Raw genomic sequence first — 22,548 nt, 5'->3', positions numbered from 1 at the left:
GAAGTGTTAATGGTAAATATAACTTGCAATTAAATCTTGAAATATTCATAAACATCTCCTTTCAGTGCAATAAATATATATATGCGTGTGACATGGAAACTAATAATTAAAGAATATTCACATTCCAAATAGATATTATACTTCAATGCTTTGTATAGTTATAGCATAAGGGGATTTGGATTTTTTTTGTACCATTTTTATAAAATATAGACTATACTAAGTATATTATATAATAATATTTATAGTTTAAACGCTTTATATAAATGTAATTGACCAGTTTTTTTTATAAAAAGATCATGGAGGGATAAGACACCCAAATTCACCTCCCTTGAAATTATGCCATTGTAGAAATGTACAGTTGCAGAGTGGTTACCTATTTGCCAACTGATATTATTGTATTTAACCTACCTAATGTTTATACATATATATGTATTTTTACTAGAATCTAATTATTGGGCCATTTAATGATTTTGAGGACTGTGGGTGGTATACTATATAATTTTGACGCGTGAAACGTGGTTTTGCTATTATTTACTGAGCAGTGAGCTCCAACATCATATGGATAGGTCCACTAAAAAATTGAGATTTTCCTGCTAGGCCTCCATCTGCTCAATGTTACATCAAAAGTGTTAAGCACATCCAATCATGCCCTCCATTAAATTGTCCTAACCACAAAGAAGAAGTCACATTTTAAAGTTCTGTGGCAGCATAAAAAACTTGCTTGAAGAGTAAGTATCTACGATGCCGATCCCTGCCATCTAATGCTCTGCTCAATTAATCTCAAAATCAGACTTGTCTATTAATAAGTACATTGGTCGTGTCTACCTACATTTCATAATTTAAATAATAGAAAGAAAACAAGAAAGTTGGATTGAAATGGAAAGACTAACGATTTTTACCACACACATTTATGCTGTCGTTTATGAGCATTATAGTTGATTTATTTAATAAAAAAATAATTATAATTCTATATTCATGAATAAATCTAAAAAATATTATTTTATTTACATTTGTATTTTATAAGTAGTAATTGTCTAGAGTACGTTTCACTGACATCCCACATGTGTTGTGCCATTGTCACAATTTAGTTCATCAACCCAAGTTATATTGTAATCTAAACTAATAAGTAATAACTAAAGTGCTTTAATTTTCATTCATAAACCGATAATTATTTTATCATTAGCCTGAATTATATTTTTACCTGTAATATTTTTCTACTCAAGTTTTACTTGATCAAAAGCACCATTATTATAATGTATAACTGCAAATAAATTTAATAATGGAACATTATAGATGATGTTACATCCACATGTGTGTTTTCCTCTTCACGCGTCAGACGTACCAAATTTTTGTTCACCAGTTTCAAAAGTGTACTATTAGTATTGATATTAGAGTGAATTGGTCTATTATAAACTTAAAAGGTAAGAATTTTTTCTAAGGCAAGCTTTATTGATATTTTTAAGTAAGTTATGATCATTTAAAATGTACAGTTTCAAAATCGTCATAACTTAAAAATAATAATATCAATAAAAGCATATGTGGGGTTACATCTTATAATATTCTCTTTAAATTGAATAATAAACCAACCAATTCACTATAAATTAAAACTAACAATACACTTTTGAAACCGGTGAACAAAAATTTGATATTTTAGACGTGTGTAAGACAGAGACCACACATGCAGAAATAGATGTGACAATGTCTAAAAATCAAGTTTTTAAAAATATAAAACATAATTATTTAATATTGCAATAACTTAGTATAATATTAATTTATAATACAAAAATAAAACAAATAATATTCAATTTATTAAATAACAGATAGTTGTAAAATAGGTATCAGCAATTGTGCAGCATCTTGGATGTATGAACTACTATTGGATGACTAAAAAAAAATACAGAAAAATATTATAAATTTAGCTTAATGGTAGAGTAAGTATAAAGTAAATAAATTACCTCAAGATAGACATCACTAATGTTATTAGAAGTACCATCAGCATCATATTTTGTTAACAAACTTGCATATTTATTGGCAATAAATCGAATTCGGCAACATACAGATTCATTTAAGCTAAAAAAAATAAATGATTACAATTTGAAAATAATACGGGTTATCATGTAACACATCATACAGAGAAAGTTTTTCAGCTTTTACAGTGGCTAGCTGACTTTGTGTATCAATCATTATCATTTCCCCTAACTTATAGAATAATTCCATTGCAGCTGCAGTTAATTCGGCTAATGCAGAAATAGCTTCATCATGAATGCTATCCTCGCTATCAAACTCTTTGTTTGATTTTTCATCAATAAAATCACTAACCTAATAAAATATAAAGTATAAAATAATTCATTCATTTATGCATTATTTAATAAAACCTATGAACTTACTCTCAGGATCTTCTCCGTTTTTACATCAGAACTTATTTGATTAATACAAGTAATTAATGAATTTTTAAACTCTTCTATGGTCATTATTTTTTCATCATCCTCAAAATCAAGATAACATAAATCTTTTATTTGATCTAATTTATCTTGAATATCAGTTAACTGAGTTCCTGAGTAAGACAACAAAACAGTTTGAAGTTTCATCTGACATTGTTTTGATAATAGTTCAAGACTCTCTAAATGAATTAATCCTGAAAATAATAAAGAAGTTATTTTATTAGTTATATTATAATTATATTAACAACATATTTTATTAGTTAAAAAAAAAATATATATATAAATTATTAAAATATATGGTGTGATGCAGTATGATATGTTTTTGGTATTGATATTGATTTTATACTACAATATTAAATACCAATGTCAAAATATTGAAAAAAAAAATGTATTGACTATTTCTTTACACACATGATAAAAACTTCTTATAAATCTATTAGGTAATATTATAATATTATACCTGAACGGCTATACAAGAAATAAACTTATTAAATTAAATACAAAATATGTAGAAATTAAATATAAAAATAACATGAATGTTATTCAGTTTTTTTTTTACTAATAGTTATGTAATAATTATATAATAATATAATAATTATGTACCCACATAGGTACATTTATTAGTCTTTACTAGGAACAGTAGGTAATAAAAATGACGAAATTGTATTTGTCGAAAACAATATTTTATAGATTAATTATGTTGCGGGAATTCTCGTAAAATTAATTTACGAACAAAATGGAATTTAGCGTCCAGATTACCGCGTTCACCGGATTATCGGGGGTCCGGACTATCGAGGCTCTACTGTAATAATAAACAGTTCATATTAATTTATATATATTCTTAAAAATAAGAACTAATTTCATGTCTGAAATAAAACACCTAATAAGAATTATTACTTATTTGTCATTAAAATATTAAAATATCCAAATCATCTGTACAAATGTTACGCTAAACTACATTATTACTACTATTAAATAAAAATAAATTTTTGTTAGTGCAAATCATAAAATTTGTTACCTTGAAAACTATCAAACAAATATGCATATCCTTTTCTTACTTCAACTTGATTATTTTGTTTCGATTCAATTTCAGCTTTTTCTTTAGCTTCTTGTAATACCTGGAAATAATCCAATGAGCAATAAAAAATATAAGATTTAGAATATATAAACAATCAATTAGCAACTATCAGTGAAGAACCAAGGAAAAGGACTTGAGGGTTATATGCTATACTATAGCAGCTATAGAATAAAAATCATTGCACTCACATCATAAGAAATTAAATAAAAATAAAAAATCATTAATTTATACAATACATTGGCTGTTATCTACTTGTCTTGTTTCATTCACCAGGTACACACAATTACAAGTTAATTCATAATTGTTATAAATTGAAAGTTTTAGAATTATTTGAAAAAAGCTAAATATTTACATAATTCTATTGGTAGTCCACTTTTTTTACATTTCATTTACAGTATAAAACTAATAATTAATGTGAAGTATCTATGATTGTTAATTACTATACTCTGTTTGATATATTAAGAGTAATCTCAGGTGGCAACCAATTTTTGTTAGGTTTTATCAGACCACACACTAAGTTTAAATCAATCTTTTATTTTAAGCTTTCATTCTGAAAATTTTCAGAGACATAAACGGCAAATACTGCTTTTCCAAGTTAATCTTGGCAAAATATAAGGTGGTTATTAGAATAATAAAGTGATTCTTCTGAAATTGGCACACATTGTCCATACCCATTTCCATCAGTATGCACAGAAACCTATAACTTTTAAAGTATAGTACTTTTAAATAAGACAGTGTAAATTATAAAACATGACCATAGTCCATAACTAATTAAGTTTAGAACACTTAAATAAATATTAAATTGAAAAAAACTAAGTGAAAACATCAAAAACTAATAAGCTATAATATATTAAACTAGAAGTATTCAAACTTTTTCATCCCGCATTTCCTCTATATATTCACAATATTTTGATGACTCCTAATTAATAAGAAAAAATTGAAACAATACGGTACATATACAATATGACCATTATAGCCTATAGGCAGTGCTCGACTTGGGGGGGGGGACGCAGGGGAACAGAGTACCCTAACTAATTTTTCAGAAATTTCAGCGTACCCCTACTTTTATTTTTAAGGGTAACACATGAGACGCTAAATCATGCCATCATTGCCATCATTCTGAATTTTTAATTTTTATCAAAATGTACGTGTTAAGTGATAACATATATAAATAAATAGTTTTTTTTTTTGTTTTATTTCAATTGTTCTTGAGTTTGTTATATTTGATTTTATAAGTTAAAAATATAATATACAATATAATATTTACATAATTTTTTTTTTTTAAATTTAATTATTCATAAATATTTCCTATATGATTCAAAGAGGTATATAAGGGGGTGTGGGGGCATAGCTCCCACGGCTTTGTAACGTTTGACAAGTGGTGGGGATGCTCTTTTTTTTAAAGTTAACAGAGTCTCCCTACTTTAATTTTGTCAAGTTGAGCACTGCCTATAGGCAATAATAAAAATGACTTTAGTACTAGCATAGATAATATAATGTGTTGTATTAGAAATAAAACTTTAAATAGATGTGTTTTACTATCGTTTCCATAATAATTATAAATAATATTTAAACTAATTAAATAAGACCTACATTAATGTTGATCTGCAGTGCTATTTGACACGGCTCAAGTTTTCTCTATACCTACATGAAGTAAAACTTACGGAAACTTAGTGTTGTATTTTTAATCCTTAGTTATAAACACGAAAATTTTTATGATTTTTCAACCTCAAAATGATTTGCAAATATTCATGGTTTTTAACAAATTTTTGTCAATATTTGAACTTCAAATGTTAATAAAAAAAAAATTGTGCCTATGTATTCTTATAATTTTTTAAACTTATGAGGAACTTTGTAATACATTTCCAAGTGTTTTGATTGGGCCAAAAAAATTTTATCCACACGTCAAAAAAAATTTTCAGAAAAATCGAAAATTTCAGTGGTCTATAAACATAGACCTATAAACTAGTTTATAGGTCTATGTCTATAAATAACTCAAAACAAGTCAAATTTTTTTGAAAATTAAACTGTAGTATTATTATATGTCGTAGGCAGTGTTCGGAACGTTCACTAAAAAAATGAATTCGTTCACGTTCACATTCAGTCCTTAAAAAAGGAACTCGTTCACGTTCACGTTCATGTTTTTTCAAACGGACGTGTTCACATTCTTTGAAAAAATGAACGCCTTCATAAGGTTGTTCATCTAATTTTTTGTTGACAAAAAGTTTACCAGTAGTTTGTATAAAAACCCATAAACATACCTCAACCCTAAAATAAAAACAATTTAGACTTTAGAGCATATACATTTTCTAAAGTATCTAAATTATATACATATTATATTTATTAAATAGTAAATAAATTGAGCGTCTTCAAAATCATTCAAATTCATTAAAAATATAAACGTCGTTCACATTCTATTTTTTAAAAATGAGCGACGTTCGCGTGAACGTGAACGTGTGAACATGCGTTCATGAACGACGTTCTTTCCAAACACTGGTCGTAGAGTAAATGACTAGGCATTAAACTAAATGTCTAGGCGGATAGTGAAATTGCATAAACATTAAATTCTTTGACTATATGCCTAGGCATTTAATAAAATGCCTGATTTGACTATATGCCTACGACATATAGATAACACTAACATAAACATTAGGTGAAAATTTCAAGTATTTACAGTGATTAGTTTTTGAATTACAACCATATAAAAAATCGATTTTTTTGAAAACTGTTGACCTCTATAATGCACCAAGGATATTCACTTTTACATCGGAAACCACCCCCAAAGTTTGAAATTGAAGCATTATTTCGACTAGTTATGCTGTACACAGACACAAAAAAAAACAAAAAAAAAAAACACATCATTGTAAAATCAATACATTCATCACTTTGTTCAGAATCTAAAAAACTTTATATTATTTTGTTCATTGTAATTCTTAAAATAAACTAATATTTTATCATTAGGTACCTATATGTATATATTACTATTATTTAATATATTATAATGAACTCAATTACCTGTGACAAATTAATTTTTTCAGTATTTTGAAAAAAAATAGCTCTTTTTTTCCGCAAACCTGGATCGCCGTCTTGTAACACTTCTAAAGTTTTCTTGCCAACCGTTTCTAATGTATCAAGACCTCCACTGATTATTTTACTACCAGTAGTTTCAACTATTTTTGTAATCTGACTTACATTGCTCAGAAAGTAGTTGGTGTCTAATATTGATTCAGATGATTCTTTAGGTAATTCATCTAAAATAAAATACAACATGATAAAATAAGAAAAAATATATACACAAATAAACGCATAAATTCACTTTAGTTAACAAATATTTTTTTTGTTTTTTGAAACATATGTATCTCAACAAGTTATGAAAGATATTGCAAAAAAAATTATTTTAGTGTGTATACAATCAAATAAAAGTAAAATCCCAGACTTTAGATGGATATTACTTTCAAAATAATGATTTACGCAAATTATTTATGAACTATTGTTCTTGAGTTCTTGACTTGTTGAAACATAAATGTTTAAAAAATTAAAATAAAAGCTAGTCAGCTAATTTAATTTGTTTACCAAACATAAAATATTACCATTGACTTTCGTTTCATTTAAATCTTTTATTTCTTTGTCTTTATCTACTGATGCTAACTGTTCAGGTGCTGGTGCTCCAATGACATTAGTTATACCTTGAGAAACTTGATTCGTTAATGCAGTTGCTGTTGATAAAAGAGAGTTAACACTCCAACCACTGGACCAACCACCCCAACCCTAAAAAAAAAAAATGTTGCACTTAAAATTGTATTTTGTGTATAATCCTATAGTACTCGTAGAAATATTGACAATTTAATTTTTTTTAAACTATTTGATACATTATTGTTAGGTTGCATGAACATTGATTACTTTTATGGTTCTATTAAATCTAATCAACCAATTGTGGGACGTTATATACTGTTTAAGCCATTTAAGGGGCCATTATTCCACTATTAATTAATTTAATGTTTAGTGATTGTTCATGCAACCTGGCACACAGTGGCGTATTTAGAGGGGGTGCAGGAGGTGCATTGCACCAGGGCCCTTAAGCTGTGTTTTATAAATAGGGCCCTTGAGTAGCCCCTAATCGGCCAAATCAACAAGTAGCAGCTGCAACTTTATAAGGGGCCCGAAAAATAGGTGCACTCTTGTGCTTAAATACATAGATATGCCACTGCTGACATAAATAGCCCATTTTTTTTACACACATAATATACAATACAATTTAAAAAAAAAAACTGTTTAATTGTTTGGTAAAATAAGTTTTAATTTATAATTCAATAATAATAAGTAAACCTAAGTATTTCACTTACTTGTGTGTTAGTTTGCATGATTTCATTTTGAACTTCAGAAGTTTGGGATCCAGATTTTATGCTGTTTTCATTGTTTACAACTAATTTATTCAATTTAGACTGTACCATTGAAACTGCATCGGATGCATCATTTTTCCCAGATTGTAACGTGTCATCACATTTTACATTTTGTTCTGTATTCACTTTATCAGATACATTGGATAATGTTGACAATTTTGTTCCAGTTGGTTTTTCTCCTACAGGCTTAACATCTGGTAGGTCAAAATCGCTTTCAATTTCCCATCCATCTCCGCCTTGACTACCTTCATCAGCACTTTCAAACTCTACTTCGGAATCTGACATGCCCTTTCTAAATTATAAATATAAATTTATATCTATATACATTAACAAAAAACTTAAATATTTACACAATATTCCAAAACTATTGAGGTTTTTACGTTTTTAGTGCTTGATTATATTAATTGATAAGTGCATTTACTTTAACACCATGACAAGGTTAATATTTAATAATGTTGATGGTTCGGTGAATATAATTAGTGGTTAATTGGGCATACAGTAATACAATAAATTATAATCATAGAGACATAGAATAAGAATATATTATTAAGAATTTATAATATCTATTATCTATGAGTACGCACACGAGTACATGACATAATTTTTACTATCTATAATTATTAGATTTTTATCTATGTTGGTGGTGATAAATACATAAACCACGGACTACCAGTAATGTGTAATAGCACGGCTTTAGATAGAAGCATAATATGTTATATGTTATATAAAGCTATAAAGCCGTGTGTAATAGTAATAGTAATATTATTTATATATAATAGTAATCTGTGACATAAACATTATAATATATTTAAACATAGATATCACAGAATATTCATATGTTTAATATCCGCGATAACAACATAAACATAATACAAATTTGAAATTACAATTTACAATTAGTTAAAACTATGATAGAAATAATTAAAACCACGATTTAAACATGACAATTGACAAAGTATATAAATATTTTATATTATATTTTATCATGGATTTAAGATAAAAATTCGTGTTATTTTTTAAATCATTATTCATCTCATTCAACTATATACTATATTCACATCACTGATTTTATTATAAAAATTTAATAATACCAAAAACAAAAAAAAATGTTAATTATTAATTAGTAATTGTTAATGGTTGCTTCAATGTGTCATGTAAATTTTAAAACTAATCATAATTAGGTCTAACTAACTCAACAGTTTTCAAGAATTGCAACAATAAATTGTGTCCCATGAAGGATATCAATTGTATCTCTCTGTGTACTGTGTATGACGGTGTGTAAAATATTTAAATTACATTTCATAATGTCATCATTGCATATAACTTAATGTTTTGGAATTCGGATTAATTTGATTTATTATTTTCTAATTTAACTTAACATCATCTGACATCTAGGCCTCTAGGGTAAATAAAAAATGATCTAAGAAGTAAATAGCATAGCTATGCATACTGTTTCATAAGTTTCTTTGCAAAAAAAAAAGCAGATGTCAAAGTCAGCAAAATATGTTGTATTGTTTTATTAAAGATCATCAAATGTATAAAAAAAAATTAGAAAATTAAATACTTTATATCTAAGAAAAATAATTAATAATGTGCGTATTTTTTTTTACTTAATATTTTTGTATATCGTATAATATGGTCAGATATATCTATTTTTGTTCATAAGTTCATTATCAAACAAGCTAAATAACTATAAAGGCGAAAAAAGTCTAAAATTCAAATAGATTTCCACTACTATAATATTGTCTAGATTCTTTTTTCGCGGGACTTTTTTTCCCGGACTTTTGTTCGTAGATTCAGTTAGAAGTTATCACGGTTCACGATTACAGATATATCTTAAATCGTGGAGTTACCAACTATAATTTTTGGAAGCTGGTCCAGAAGCGGATTTATCTTTTTTATGGCTATAGGCATTTAATTTTCCATCCCTATAATAGGTAAACAAGTTAAAACACCCTCTCCAAAATACCTACTCTAAATAATAATATATTATATTGTTCTGTGATATAATCGACCGATCCGCCACCGCCCACCACCGCGATTTAAGATAAATCACCGCCAAGATTTTGTAAATAAACTCTTATCAGTTTAATATCACCTTTCAGAGCATAGAGGAAGTTAACCAACCAGTCCATATTTTAGAGTGTCTCTAAATGTATCAATATTCAATATTGTTCTGTGATTACATCAATCCACTTTCAATATAAAAATTATTGCTTTAAATTTCTATGCAAATTGCAAGTTTCATGTTCTGTGATAAAACTGATGTTTCGTTGTGGACTTGTGGATTCAAAGAAAATGAATTCGTGTTGTTTTTAGTTTTTGTTAATATTACAGTAATACAGTCATTATTCATTCTTTACTCATTATCGCTCTATTGTTCGTTATTCTTTATTCTATTGCCTATTCAAGTCCTTCACAACGTAAATTTGTATTTTAATGTTCAAAATGTTTAACAGGTTTCTCATTTATCTTTTAATTATTTGTATTGGACCACCGGTCAATTGAAAAGATGTAAAATCGTATTTAGACGGAGTGCATTCATATCGCTAATATGTGGGTGAATCCCAAGGAAGTGTTGATCACCAACACTTTTTGGTAAATTTTAATCTAAATATATAAATATTATGTACCTAATTGTATTTATGTGAATTTTAACATGTTTTCATGAATAAGTGTTAGATTCCATATTGATGCAAATTATGATTATTTTGCTTTTTAGGCAAAATGAAAAGTTAAGCGTTTACTTTTTGTTACAACGCCGTGTCGGCCATGGACAGGGGAATAAATTATCTTCGTTCTTAGTTAGAGCGATTGATAGTCTTATTGAAACCAAACCAAGCCCTTACAGGATCTTACATCAAACACCAAGATCAGAAGTATATTATGGTATTATTGTAGTTTAATAGTTACTTTATTGTAACACTGTGATTTAATTTACGAAACATTTGTAATAAAACCACTAGTATGGTACATTTTTCAAACATTAAATAATCAGAATTAGTTAAGTCTTTGTTTATCTGTGTATTATTCTACAAATGAATTATATAGGACTTAATGTTTGATTGATGTTTTTATCTTACTTGAAGAACACCATAGGTCCAAATAAATAAAATTCAATAAACTTGGTTGAAATAAACATGTTCAAACCTTCTAGTTTTTAGTGGAAAACTGATTTGTCCCATACTCCCATACAGTCTCTAGGCGAAAACCAATTCAAAATATAAATACAACTTAAGAACAGATTTTCTAGAATATGAATACATATGTTATTACTGTTTAGTAATAATAATAATATTAAATTGATTCTGCTGTTGAAATTGCAAAAATTGTGTAAAATTATAAACACATTAATTTTTTACAACATTAAGAATTTCTAATGTTAAGGGACGTAGATGGAACAATTTTTTTTTTTTTTTTTGGGGGGGAGGGAGAATTCAGAATAAATGATTTCATTACATATAGGTTATGTATTATAGGGGCTTGATTTCCAACAGATACTAAGGACCTAATCGTTCCAAACTTTTTTTTTGGTTATGCTTTATATGTTATATTGCCGATCGCTTGTATACTATTGTGGTAACCACAATTTAAAACCTGTTGTTGCATTAAAATAAAAACCAGACATCTCCATTTATATGAGATCATTATATTTAACAGTCGAATTTGTCTGGTTGTTGCACTAAACGACGCAGTTTTTTTTCTTGATAATGTGCAATCAAAAACTGATTTTGGCCAAAATATGGAGATGTCTTGTTGTTGCCCTCAGGTCTTCAATTGAGGGCTCTGTCTTTCTCATTTCACACACAATAATAATGTATATAAAGTCTACAAATTACAGTCCACATTGTTATTTTTTAAGATAAATTTGAATTTGTAATATAAGTATAACAATATATTTATTATGATATATCTCTAGAAATAGCATGTGCATTCACTGAATCAGATATTTTAAAAGATTGGGAGTGGTTGGAAAATAACTTGGATCTCAAAAAATTTGAGAATAAAGATGACGTTACTGACTTTGTTTGCTGTAAAATTAAAAGCTTAGTAGCAACTAATGTATCAGAGACACCAGAAGAAGATAATTCGGAATCATTTAACGATGCAGCTATAAAATTTCACTCTTTGTTCAATATGTCACGTGATACTACTCTAGTTAGCTACTACACTTGCAAGCAAGTTAAATTTAATTTTAATTTTTCATATAATATGTTATAATTTTTCAATTTGTATTTTTAGCTATTTGAAAAAAAATATCCCTCCCCGAGGTTGTCTTTATTTATCTGTAGAATATTTATGTTTTTATTCATGTTGGTTGGGAATAGAAGATAAAATAGTTGTAAGATGGACCGATGTAATCAATTTGGATAAAATTACTGGTGTGATCACAAATACAATCAAAGTAACTACAAGAGATAAAAGGGAAGTAAGTAGAATAACATTAATTTTTTTTTTCAAAATTCAAATTAAACAATTTAAATAGTATGTCTTAGAGCAGCGTTTCCCAAACCATGGGTCGCAAAATTTTTTTGATGGGTCGTGACTCGCGGTTTTGATTACAGTTATTTTAGTCGTAAATTGATAAATAGTATAAATAACAAGTATTGTAGAATAAATGACGTAAAGTTATTACGATTATGGAATTTTTTAATCTTATCGGTAAATGTGCTAATGACTAGTGACTAGTCGATACGATCGGTCTCGGTTGTTTGTCCATAATCCATAATAATATGCAGTTGAGCAACGAGCAGTACAAAACGCAGTATCTTATAAAAAACTCAATGATAAAATGGATTGTACTAAAAATCTTATTTATTTACGGCATACTTTTTTTAGGGGGGGGGGGGGTAGTCGCGTACCTAATAAAGATTAAATTTATGGGTCGCCATTGCAAAAAGGTTGGGAAACGCTGTCTTAGAGCAACTAAAGCATATTTTTTTTATTGTGTATTATGTCAATTGCCAATGAGGACCCCTCTTTTGATGATAATTTGTTCTAATGTTTCTTCTTAAACACTGTTAATAAAATCTTAAGTTTATAAGCGTTTTAATTGTTTACTTAATTAGTAATTACTGTTTTATATAATTGTACTTCTGTTTTTTACATGTAATATTTATATTCCTTTGGTTCACTACTTTATCCTAATTGTACTGTCATTTTAATGTTATAAGGGAAACCCGTATAGGTATTAGTAAAAATAAAATAAAATTATGTTTTCAGATATTCTTACCTTTAACTTTGTTTCATAATTTAAATATCTCTATTCTTTAAAATGGCAATTTAAACAAATAACTTTATAATTCCTAAATAATAGCCTGGTGAAAAATAAAAAAATAATCACTCCTTGTAGAATAATTTAGATATTTTTCTTTTTCTTTAAAAATGATGACATATAAGATATGCAGGACACATTTATGGCCTTAGGTTTTTCACTACCAGCTAACACACTTTGTATTCTTTCATTTAGTTTTTCAACACTACCTATACTATTTCTGATTATACTTGGCAGTGAATGTGTCGAGATCTGATTTTAAAAATAAAATAAAATTTTAAATATTTTACTTCTTGTATGACCTGCTATTAAATAACTCATGACAGTCTCATGTTATTTAAGATATTTTCTTATAAAATTCTCTTTTTTTAATCAATTTGAAAACCACTGCCTAAGATAGTTTGTGTTTATAACTTAAAAATATGTCATTACTAACTGAGTAATAATTCATTCTTATATAAAAGGATAATAATTATGAAGTGGTTTTTAGATAGGCTGAGATCACAAAAGAACTTTAATTCATTATAAAAAATCATTGTAAAAGATTTGGATACCTAGTAATCGTTAATTACAAAATACAAATACAGTAGGGTCTCAATAATCCGAACACATGCTAATCTGAAAGAAATGGTAATCCGAACCGGCTTGAGAATTATCTTCTCGCCATAATATGTATATAATATGTACGTACTATGTATTTATAAATAATATTTTCCGGTAATAAAATTTTTCAATTATGTGGGACTAGGCATACCAATCCATAATGGGAACCAATTTACAAAAAGAAAATAAATCAATATTTTAAATAGTAAAGTTCATAATTGTATTAATATTTTTATGTATTCATTGTCTTTTGAAATTATGAGTTTTTACACGATTATTACAAATAAAAATAAAATTTCATATTTTAAGTTACAATAAAATTGATGTTTTTTTTAAGCCATAGGTAATCTGAACAAATCGCTAATCCGAACAACCCCTTTCCTCAATCTCATTCGGATTATCGAGACCCTACTGTAAGTCCCTTAAGTCCTATGAAAAAAATAAAAAATATTTTAACCTATTCTGCCTTCAATATACCAATTTATGTATAATATGTTTTTATTAATTTATTTTATGAGATTTTAATTTTAATTATGATTTTATTTTATTTTTTAGTATAGTTTTTCTATGTTCTCGAATTCATCGGATACATTTGAGTTAATGAAACAATTAGTTAATCTAGCAATGAAAGGGTAATACAAAATGTATTTAATTTATTATTAAAAAATTTAAAATGTTGTAAATAATTGAGTATCTACCTGTGTCCCAAGGAACAGGGTACACTATATCACTTATTACTCTGTAAATATCATCCAATTCTGTTTGCTGGATATTAAACTAGACTAATTAATTATAAATTCTTATGACTTAATTTTTTTTTTACTTAAGTATTTTACGCATGTGCAAAAAAACTTCATTTTTTAAAATGGTAACCCCTATTTTAACTATCATTTTCAGATTGATACATTTTTTTCAAAACATTTTGATTAATCAATTTGTATTTTAAAATCAAATTTAGCTAATTTAGAACTATAAGTATCATTTAAAAAAAATCTTATTAAATTTGATTTTTTTTTTAATTCATATTATTTCCTACCAAATACCGTGATGAGAACTTTTGAGAATAAAATTTAGTGAAAAATTGATTGTCATATATATAAATTGAGTGGCCACCAAGGTCACCTGATCTAACACCTTTAAATTTTTTTATGGGGATACTTGCATGCGGGGAGACATGCACTCTACACAACAAATAATATTGCAAACAATTAAAAAAAATTAAAAAATTAATTCAAATTTAATAAGAATTTTTTAAAATTATACTTTTAATTTAGCCAATATTGAGTTAACAACACAAGTCCACTAAAATGTTTTGAAAAAAATCAATGAATCCAAAAATTATATTTAAAATAGCGTTTGCCAAAAAAAAAAAAAAAATGAAGTTATGTTGCACATGCGCAAAATACGTAAGTTATAACAATTTAAAGTCATAAAAATGTATGATTGATTAGTCTAGTTTAATGTCCCGCAAACAGAATCAAAATATATTTATAGAGTAACAAGTGATAAGTGTACCTGAATACATTATTTAAACTTATATCTTATGCAACTAGACCCTATACAAATATGAACCATTAATATTTATGTATAAAAACCAGCTAAATACTCATACTAATTTTTAAAAATTGATATATGGAATCATAATAAATTATTAAATTATGTAAATTAAAAATTGCATCAATTTTTGTTTAGAATTATTAACGATGTGTGGTTCAATAAAGATAATGACCTCCTTCTTAAAGTCAAGTAAATTGATTAAATATTTTTTTTAATATTTTGCAAACATAAATTATAATTTTATTTGTTTCTTACAGTAAATATGTTCCCAAAAGAGAGTCTTTTGTGAAACGTGACTTAGATGCAAGAGCTATGTCTGAGACGTATCGGCTTCTATTCCGATTACCTTCATATGAAAAACTTGATGGAGTTACTAATGCTACATTGTTTACTCCATACGATAAAAAACATGTGTTTGGACAAGTATATTTGTCTCAAAATTTTATGTGTTTCAATAGTAAAGTAAGTGAATATTTTTTTGTACAAATTTTTCTTAAATTCTAATATATGATCTCTGAATAGACCACAGATCCATTGAATGTGGTTATTCCACTATGTGATGTTTCACAAGTTGAAAAATTAGAACCTATACCCAATGAACAGTCATTTGATAATTCCATTATAATAACATTGAAGCTAACAAGCACTAATGAAAAACCTCCATTATTCATATTTTCACAAATCGTGGAAAGAGAATTTTTCTTAAAAAATATATCTGAAATTTTAGGAAATTTAAAAATGTAAGTATTGCATTGTATGTATCATTTTTATTTTTCAAGGTTAATTCCTGTACATAGATGTTTTTAATTTAAATTTAAAATTATTAATTTAACATAATATACATTTTTATTTTATTATTTCATACATTGTGTTTAAATTACAACATATATTTATAGAAAATCAAATTCTAAACTCCAAAGGGTTGATTCAATATCAGATAACAAAATAAAACCACCTTTGCGGTTTCTTTTTCCAATGAAAGAGCATGATAATTCTATAATCAAAATCAAACAACGAACGAAAGAAGTTCAATGGAATTTGTACTTCAAAGATCACGGAGACGGTGTTTCAATGTATAAGACAAAAGAATTAGTTAAAATGGTTTTAAATGGTATACCAGAATCATTAAGATCAAATCTTTGGCTAAAATTTTCTGGTATGAAACATTACTTTTTAGCACTTTTATTTGTACTATTTAATCTATTTAAATTCATTATTTTAGTAATAGTGTAATAGTTTAATAATCATTATCATTCAATTTGTATAATCTATTTTGGATTTGCATGTTATTTTTGGAGGAGAACTTATACATAATATTTTATTTATTCATTTTTCTGACAAAACTTATAAACAGTTTGGGGTGCATGAAAAATCTGAAATTTGCATCTGATCTGCTTTTTCTAATATCTTATTCGACATATATCTTTGCAAACAAATATTTTAGTTTTCAGTATTTTATCCTATAAGTAAAGTATATTTTGACTTAAATATGGTTTGGATAAAATATTTGTCAGATTAAATACTGTGGTCAAAGATATTATCAGCTGAAATATTTTTTAATAAAAATAATTTGGTATAAATATTTGTCAGCTGAAATACATGTCCACTAAAAAAAATTGTCGGCTGAAATGTGACGTGTACAAAAATTTGGATCTTTCATGCGCTCTTAGAAGGAGTTGTAATCATTTTATAATTATATGTTTGATAATGCTGAGGCATCTCGACATGGACATGGCATGGACGTCAGTGACAATGACGTTTTTATTGTAGGTGCGTACCATGATATGATGGCTAATCCAGGGCTATATAATGAATTAGTGAATATTGCTTCTACAACTAAATCTATATCGCATGATGAAATCGAACGAGATTTACATAGGTCATTACCTGAACATCCAGCCTTCCAATCCGAAATTGGTATTAATGCATTACGTAGGGTTCTTACGGCGTATGCAATAAAAAATCCTCAAATTGGTATGAAAGAAAAAAGCTAAAGTTTTTTAATTTAATCTTAATAACAAACATCTCTTTTTTTAGGTTATTGTCAGGCTATGAACATAATTGCATCTGTGTTGTTAATTTATTGTACAGAAGAAGAAGCATTTTGGCAATTGGCCTGCATTTGTGAAAACATGTTACCAGATTACTATAATAACAAAGTAGTAGGAGCTCTAGTTGACCAAGGAGTTATGGATAATCTTATAGCCAGTCAATTACCATTTATATATGATATTTTGTCTAGACTTGGTTTGATTCAAATGATATCATTATCTTGGTTTCTTACAATATTTCTCAGGTTAAACTGTTTAAAACAAACTAAATTAATTTATAAATATTATGTTTATTATTATTACTATATGTTAATAGTGTGATGCCATATCAGAGCGCTATCTATATTGTTGATTGGTTTTTCTTTGAAGGAGCTAAAGTCATATTTCAAGTAAAATTTATAAAATCAGAAATTATAACTTATACTAATTGGATATGCTTTAATATTTTTTCAGGTGGCTTTATCTATTTTAGAAATGAATCAAAAACAATTAGCTTGTTGTCGTGATGACGGCGAAGCAATGCAAACTTTATGCAATTATTTGTCAGGAATCTATAATGAAGAATTAGAGCAAAGTGATCTATATAAAGATGGTGATAAAATAGACAAGGTAAAAATGATACAAATATTCCTATTATAATATTTCTTTTAGAAATTAAAATGTATATTCTTTAAATGTATCTATATATTTATTAAATATTTATAGATATTTACTATAAAACAAAATAGAAAATAGTTTTTTAATTATATATTTAATATGTTATCATTGGAGTACGGATTTCTATTCAATCACATATTTTTTCATTTTCATTTTTTTGGATCTTCACAAATCAGAAAAGTTTGAATCTAATGGGGAAATTGATTTTGCATATTTCTGCATATACAATAGAAATCACTATAACGAGCATCGCTTAGAATGAGATACTACTTACAAGTTACAACGAGCAAAACGTTAGGTCCCGGCACAAGCTCATATGATTGTATGTTAAAATATACGTTTACAACGAGTATGGTTATTACGAGTTATCGGCTATAACGAGTAAAATAAAACGAACTTGACTAACGACCTTTCGGTTATTACGAACAGTTACCTGCAAGATAAGAACTTTTGGCTATTAATTAGGTAAAATTTATTATTTAGGTCTAACACTAAATATTTTTATTACACAAAATATGAAGGTACAGATGCTATAAGAAAAGCGTTGTCTTTATTAGAAACATCGATCAACAGTAAATACATGAAGCAAAGTTTGATCAAAGATTATTTTAAGAAATTAAATTCAAGTGTTTTATAATTATGTTTAAGTAATATTTATAGATAAATAAAGTAATAAATCTCCAATTATAATAATTAATAATAAATGTATGTATAAATAATGTATGTGCATACATGTATAAATTCAGTATTAATTTCGATTATAAGTCAAATAAAAAAAGTTGTCGGTTTTATTTTTGTATTTCCCGTTATTAATCGGTTACAACGAATGCTCGTTCTAACCGCATATAACTAGCTACCGGTTATAACGAGAAAAACTACCTGGCCCTTGAAACTCGTTATAACTGATTTCTACTGTATTTAAAAAAAATTCAAAATGTATTGCATATTAAACCAAAAATTAAAAAAAAATATATATAATAGTATTTTTTCAAGTAGAAATATTAAAAATAATTTTTTTGGCATTAATAAACAATCACAGAAATCAAGATAAAATGAATAAGCAATTACGATAAACGTTATTTTATCTACCTAAAATTTTAAAAATAGATAAAGTTCAGTAAATTCTCTAAAATTTTGTTTTCATTTATTTAAATATATTAATTATTATAAGTTGTTTAATTTTAAATTTTTTTACAAAATATTTTCTTGCATATTTGTTAGATATTTTTAAGATTTTTACTGCATAATAATTTGTATTATACTTAATACAAAGTATTATTTGAGTATTGAATATAATATAAAATATTTACTTTTACAGAGTGTTTCTGTTCAAGAATTAATCAACAATGGCTACAAAAAATTTAGATCTGTTAATAGTAAAAATATTGAAAATCTTCGTGTCAAGAATAGACTTAAGGTGGTTCAGTCAATGGAAGATGGAAATGAAAAAAACATAGTCAGATCATTAGTCCCAGATAATTATTTTTCATCTGATGAACTGATGGTAATCATAAGTACTATTTTTGTACTTCATTAATTTTAAAGTTATAGTTATTATTGTTTAATTTTGCTTAATATATTCAAAAGTCAAATATTTCAATTTTTGTTCTCTTTTTGTTAAGGACTTGCTAAAATTTGTCAGAGAAGAAGTGTTTTCTGTACATAAAAGAACTTATGTTCAACCACTCAAAGCAGAAACACCTATGGAACCTTATGAATCTTATAGAATTGATTTTTATCTATTTGAAATCATGTTTGCTGCGATTTCCCCTTTAGCTAAAAATAATGGTGCCAATAATTTAGCTGTTCGACTGTTTAAGGTATTTAAAATATTTATTTGAAAAAAAAATATCTGATTTCTTATGATGCATCTGATGAATTATTTTCCAATTAGTTGATGGACATGAATGATGATGGTTTCTTAAACTTCCGTGAGTTAACAACAGCATTAGGCTTAACATCTACTGTTGATGTAACTATAAGGCTAAAAATGCTCTATTTATTACATTTATCACCACTTCTTTCAAATGATTTACTGTCTTCAACTGAACCAAGTAAGAGTCAAAAGTAAATAATAATTATTTAGTTTGGTCATAGATATAGATCATTGTCAATATATAATACCGTAATATTTTTATTAGATATTTCTGAAAGTGGAGCTGAATATGCTTCTGATGCTGCTGAATATTTTAGCACTAATGTTTCAAGTGGTATAATGTGTGGTAAGTCCCCTATATGTTTATATTTTTCATATACTAATTTAGTAATGTTATTTGTATTTTAATTATGTTTATTGATTTCAGAATCAAACTTAAATGATTTAAAAACACTTAGGAGTGTTACTAATTGGAAACATTCTACAATTTGTTTACCATTCATGTCTGAAGATCGTTTTATTGCACTGTGTAAGACTATGTATGATCTAATTGAAAATCCAGCTATAGACCAAGAAATGCATAAGAATATAGCCCAAATAAGTAATTTATATACATTTTAAAAATATATTAAGATATTTATTTATTTATTTATTAGATAAGTCTTTGTAATAGCGAATAATTATGATGTACCCTCTTGGATTACTATTAGTAATATAATTCTATTGAATGGGTTGCCATTATATATGTTATTTCAGCCCCCTCAATGTTTTTTTTATAAATAAATTGTAAATAAAATAGTGTAAAATCCTAAAATATTTGTGTAAATTCATGCTAATACCCTGCTAACGTTTAATAAAAAAAATATTTATAGTTTAGTAATTAGTACCTGTTTTGGGGGATTGATGTAATGTGAGACAAAGAAAATAATTTTTCCAGGAAAACTGTGTAACGTCAATTTCGGCAAGTAATGCAATATTTTATTAAAATATCAATTGTGGTTCGGGATAAGTCAAGCCCCCTCATACTTTTTTAAAATAATAACTCATAAATAAAAGCCGTGACAATTTTAAAAATAGTCATAAATATTCATGCTAATTTATGACAGTTTTTTTTAAAAGTACAAAGGGTGGGAGTGATAATGTGATATATGAAATGTAATCTGCTAATATTATTTATTTTAAATACCTATAATTTTAATTTTGCATTTTAAATGTAGAACCATTTGATTAATGCTGACCACATATTTTCTAGTATAATTTTCTTTATATTTTTAATTCTATTAGTTATTATAGTTTAATATTTTTTTAATGTTTTAATAATGATTAAAAAATTTCCAGGTGCAATTTTATTAGAGCTCGGTAATTTAAATAAAGTGAGTAGCTGAAAACGTAATTAAAATGACATTGCATTTTTTTAATTATTTTTATTAAACAGTCAGGAAATCAAAATGAAAGCGAATGGTTTATTAATGCAGAACAATTTGTTGCAACTGCGTTGACTGCACATAAACTGATTGAGTTTGTTGGTGCAAAAGTTAATGTCTCACAAGCTCTTCATGAATTGAGAAATAATTAAATTTTTGAATGTGATAATATTATGTTATAACTTAGAACTATTGATGGATCATATCAATAAAATAATTGTTATTTACACTTTTGACAAAATCAATGAAATAGCAGGGTTTAATATCAAATAATAAAAATATTTATAAGATAATTTCTACCAATTGTTAATACTTATTAATTATTATAGTATATTTTATTTTTATATATTATATCAATCATGTATTTTTATATAGTTATTGTTTATATTACTATGCAAATTTAAGTAATAAAAATTTTCAATTACAATTGTGTGTTATAATTATTGTACATACTTTTATCAGAATATGGATAATGATAATAATTAACATTGTCTCGTGCTGAGGAGAGCATGAAATCAGTTATCAGCTAAAAAAAAAATAAAAACTGTGGCTACAATATGATATGACTTTTATTTATAAATTTAATTTAGATAATAAAACTACAAGTATATTAACTGTGAATTTTGTTAATTAAATCAAAAAAACTGAAATTATATCTGCCTTTAAAACCTAAATAAAAATTAAACAAATAACTTCTTAAGATATTCTTTATTTTTTTTCTGAAAATAAAATATTCTTAAATGACCAATTATCCATGTTCAATAAAAAATTATTCTAGATGACTGAACAAGTTTCTTTTAAACTTAATTTCAAATATACCTGAGCTAATACAAGTGGGGATGTTAGTATTCATAAAATAAAACAGATGTTGTTATGGATACCTACTATAATCATCACAGTGTCTCAGTTGATAGAGTTGGACAAAAACAAACAGATTGCGTTTGTCTTTGGTGGCAGTTTTAATCTTTTATTATAACTGTAAATATAGTAGGTAGGTAGTAGATAGTAGATACCTAATTATTATTTCTAAATTAATAGTTTTTTTGCCATCCTTAAATTAAAACCGTTTCTTATTTTAATTTCAAAATTTCAATTAACACTTGAAAATATTTTATTTTATTTATATTAAAATTTATAGTAGGTATCTTCGATCATTAATTTTCAATAGTTACCTCATCAAAAACAA

At 26.3% G+C, this 22,548-nt stretch overlaps 2 protein-coding genes across 4 annotated transcripts; one reads left to right on the top strand and one right to left on the bottom strand.

Moving 5' to 3' along the window:
• Window positions 1-1,726: 1,726 nt before the first annotated feature.
• Window positions 1,727-8,497, bottom strand: LOC107171723 (protein FAM114A2). 2 transcript variants are annotated; one of them, XM_089225514.1, is made up of 9 exons: window positions 8,300-8,497; window positions 7,863-8,211; window positions 7,110-7,287; window positions 6,535-6,770; window positions 3,460-3,559; window positions 2,388-2,635; window positions 2,132-2,319; window positions 1,956-2,070; window positions 1,727-1,884 (listed from the first exon to the last, which is right to left on the bottom strand). In XM_089225514.1, exons 2-9 carry the CDS (start codon window positions 8,202-8,204, stop codon window positions 1,810-1,812), a joined length of 1,482 nt encoding a protein of 493 aa, XP_089081640.1. In that variant the 5' UTR covers window positions 8,205-8,211; window positions 8,300-8,497; the 3' UTR covers window positions 1,727-1,809. The 2 variants fall into 2 exon arrangements, with proteins under 2 accessions (XP_089081640.1, XP_015377471.1); XM_015521985.2 differs by having other exon boundaries at window positions 8,270-8,496.
• Window positions 8,498-9,993: 1,496 nt separating this feature from the next.
• Tbc1d8-9 (TBC1 domain family member 8/9) lies at window positions 9,994-21,789 on the top strand. 2 transcript variants are annotated; one of them, XM_015522491.2, is made up of 21 exons: window positions 9,994-10,255; window positions 10,379-10,517; window positions 10,642-10,808; window positions 11,839-12,097; window positions 12,162-12,348; window positions 14,353-14,429; window positions 15,490-15,543; window positions 15,612-15,816; window positions 15,877-16,094; window positions 16,251-16,510; window positions 17,125-17,328; window positions 17,392-17,650; window positions 17,722-17,794; window positions 17,859-18,014; window positions 19,381-19,566; window positions 19,685-19,882; window positions 19,957-20,116; window positions 20,204-20,284; window positions 20,366-20,539; window positions 21,277-21,311; window positions 21,374-21,789. In XM_015522491.2, exons 2-21 carry the CDS (start codon window positions 10,474-10,476, stop codon window positions 21,512-21,514), a joined length of 3,138 nt encoding a protein of 1,045 aa, XP_015377977.2. In that variant the 5' UTR covers window positions 9,994-10,255; window positions 10,379-10,473; the 3' UTR covers window positions 21,515-21,789. The 2 variants fall into 2 exon arrangements, with proteins under 2 accessions (XP_015377977.2, XP_015377970.2); XM_015522484.2 differs by having other exon boundaries at window positions 9,995-10,298.
• The last annotated feature ends 759 nt before the right edge of the window (window positions 21,790-22,548 follow it).

Source organism: Diuraphis noxia, unplaced genomic scaffold, assembly GCF_037042655.1.
Source record: "Diuraphis noxia isolate RWA-SAM2 unplaced genomic scaffold, SU_Dnox_SAM2 contig0004, whole genome shotgun sequence".
NCBI classification, from domain to species: domain Eukaryota; kingdom Metazoa; phylum Arthropoda; class Insecta; order Hemiptera; family Aphididae; genus Diuraphis; species Diuraphis noxia.
Note: the sequence above shows the minus strand (reverse complement) of the source record. Positions and strands in the feature narration are given on the sequence as shown.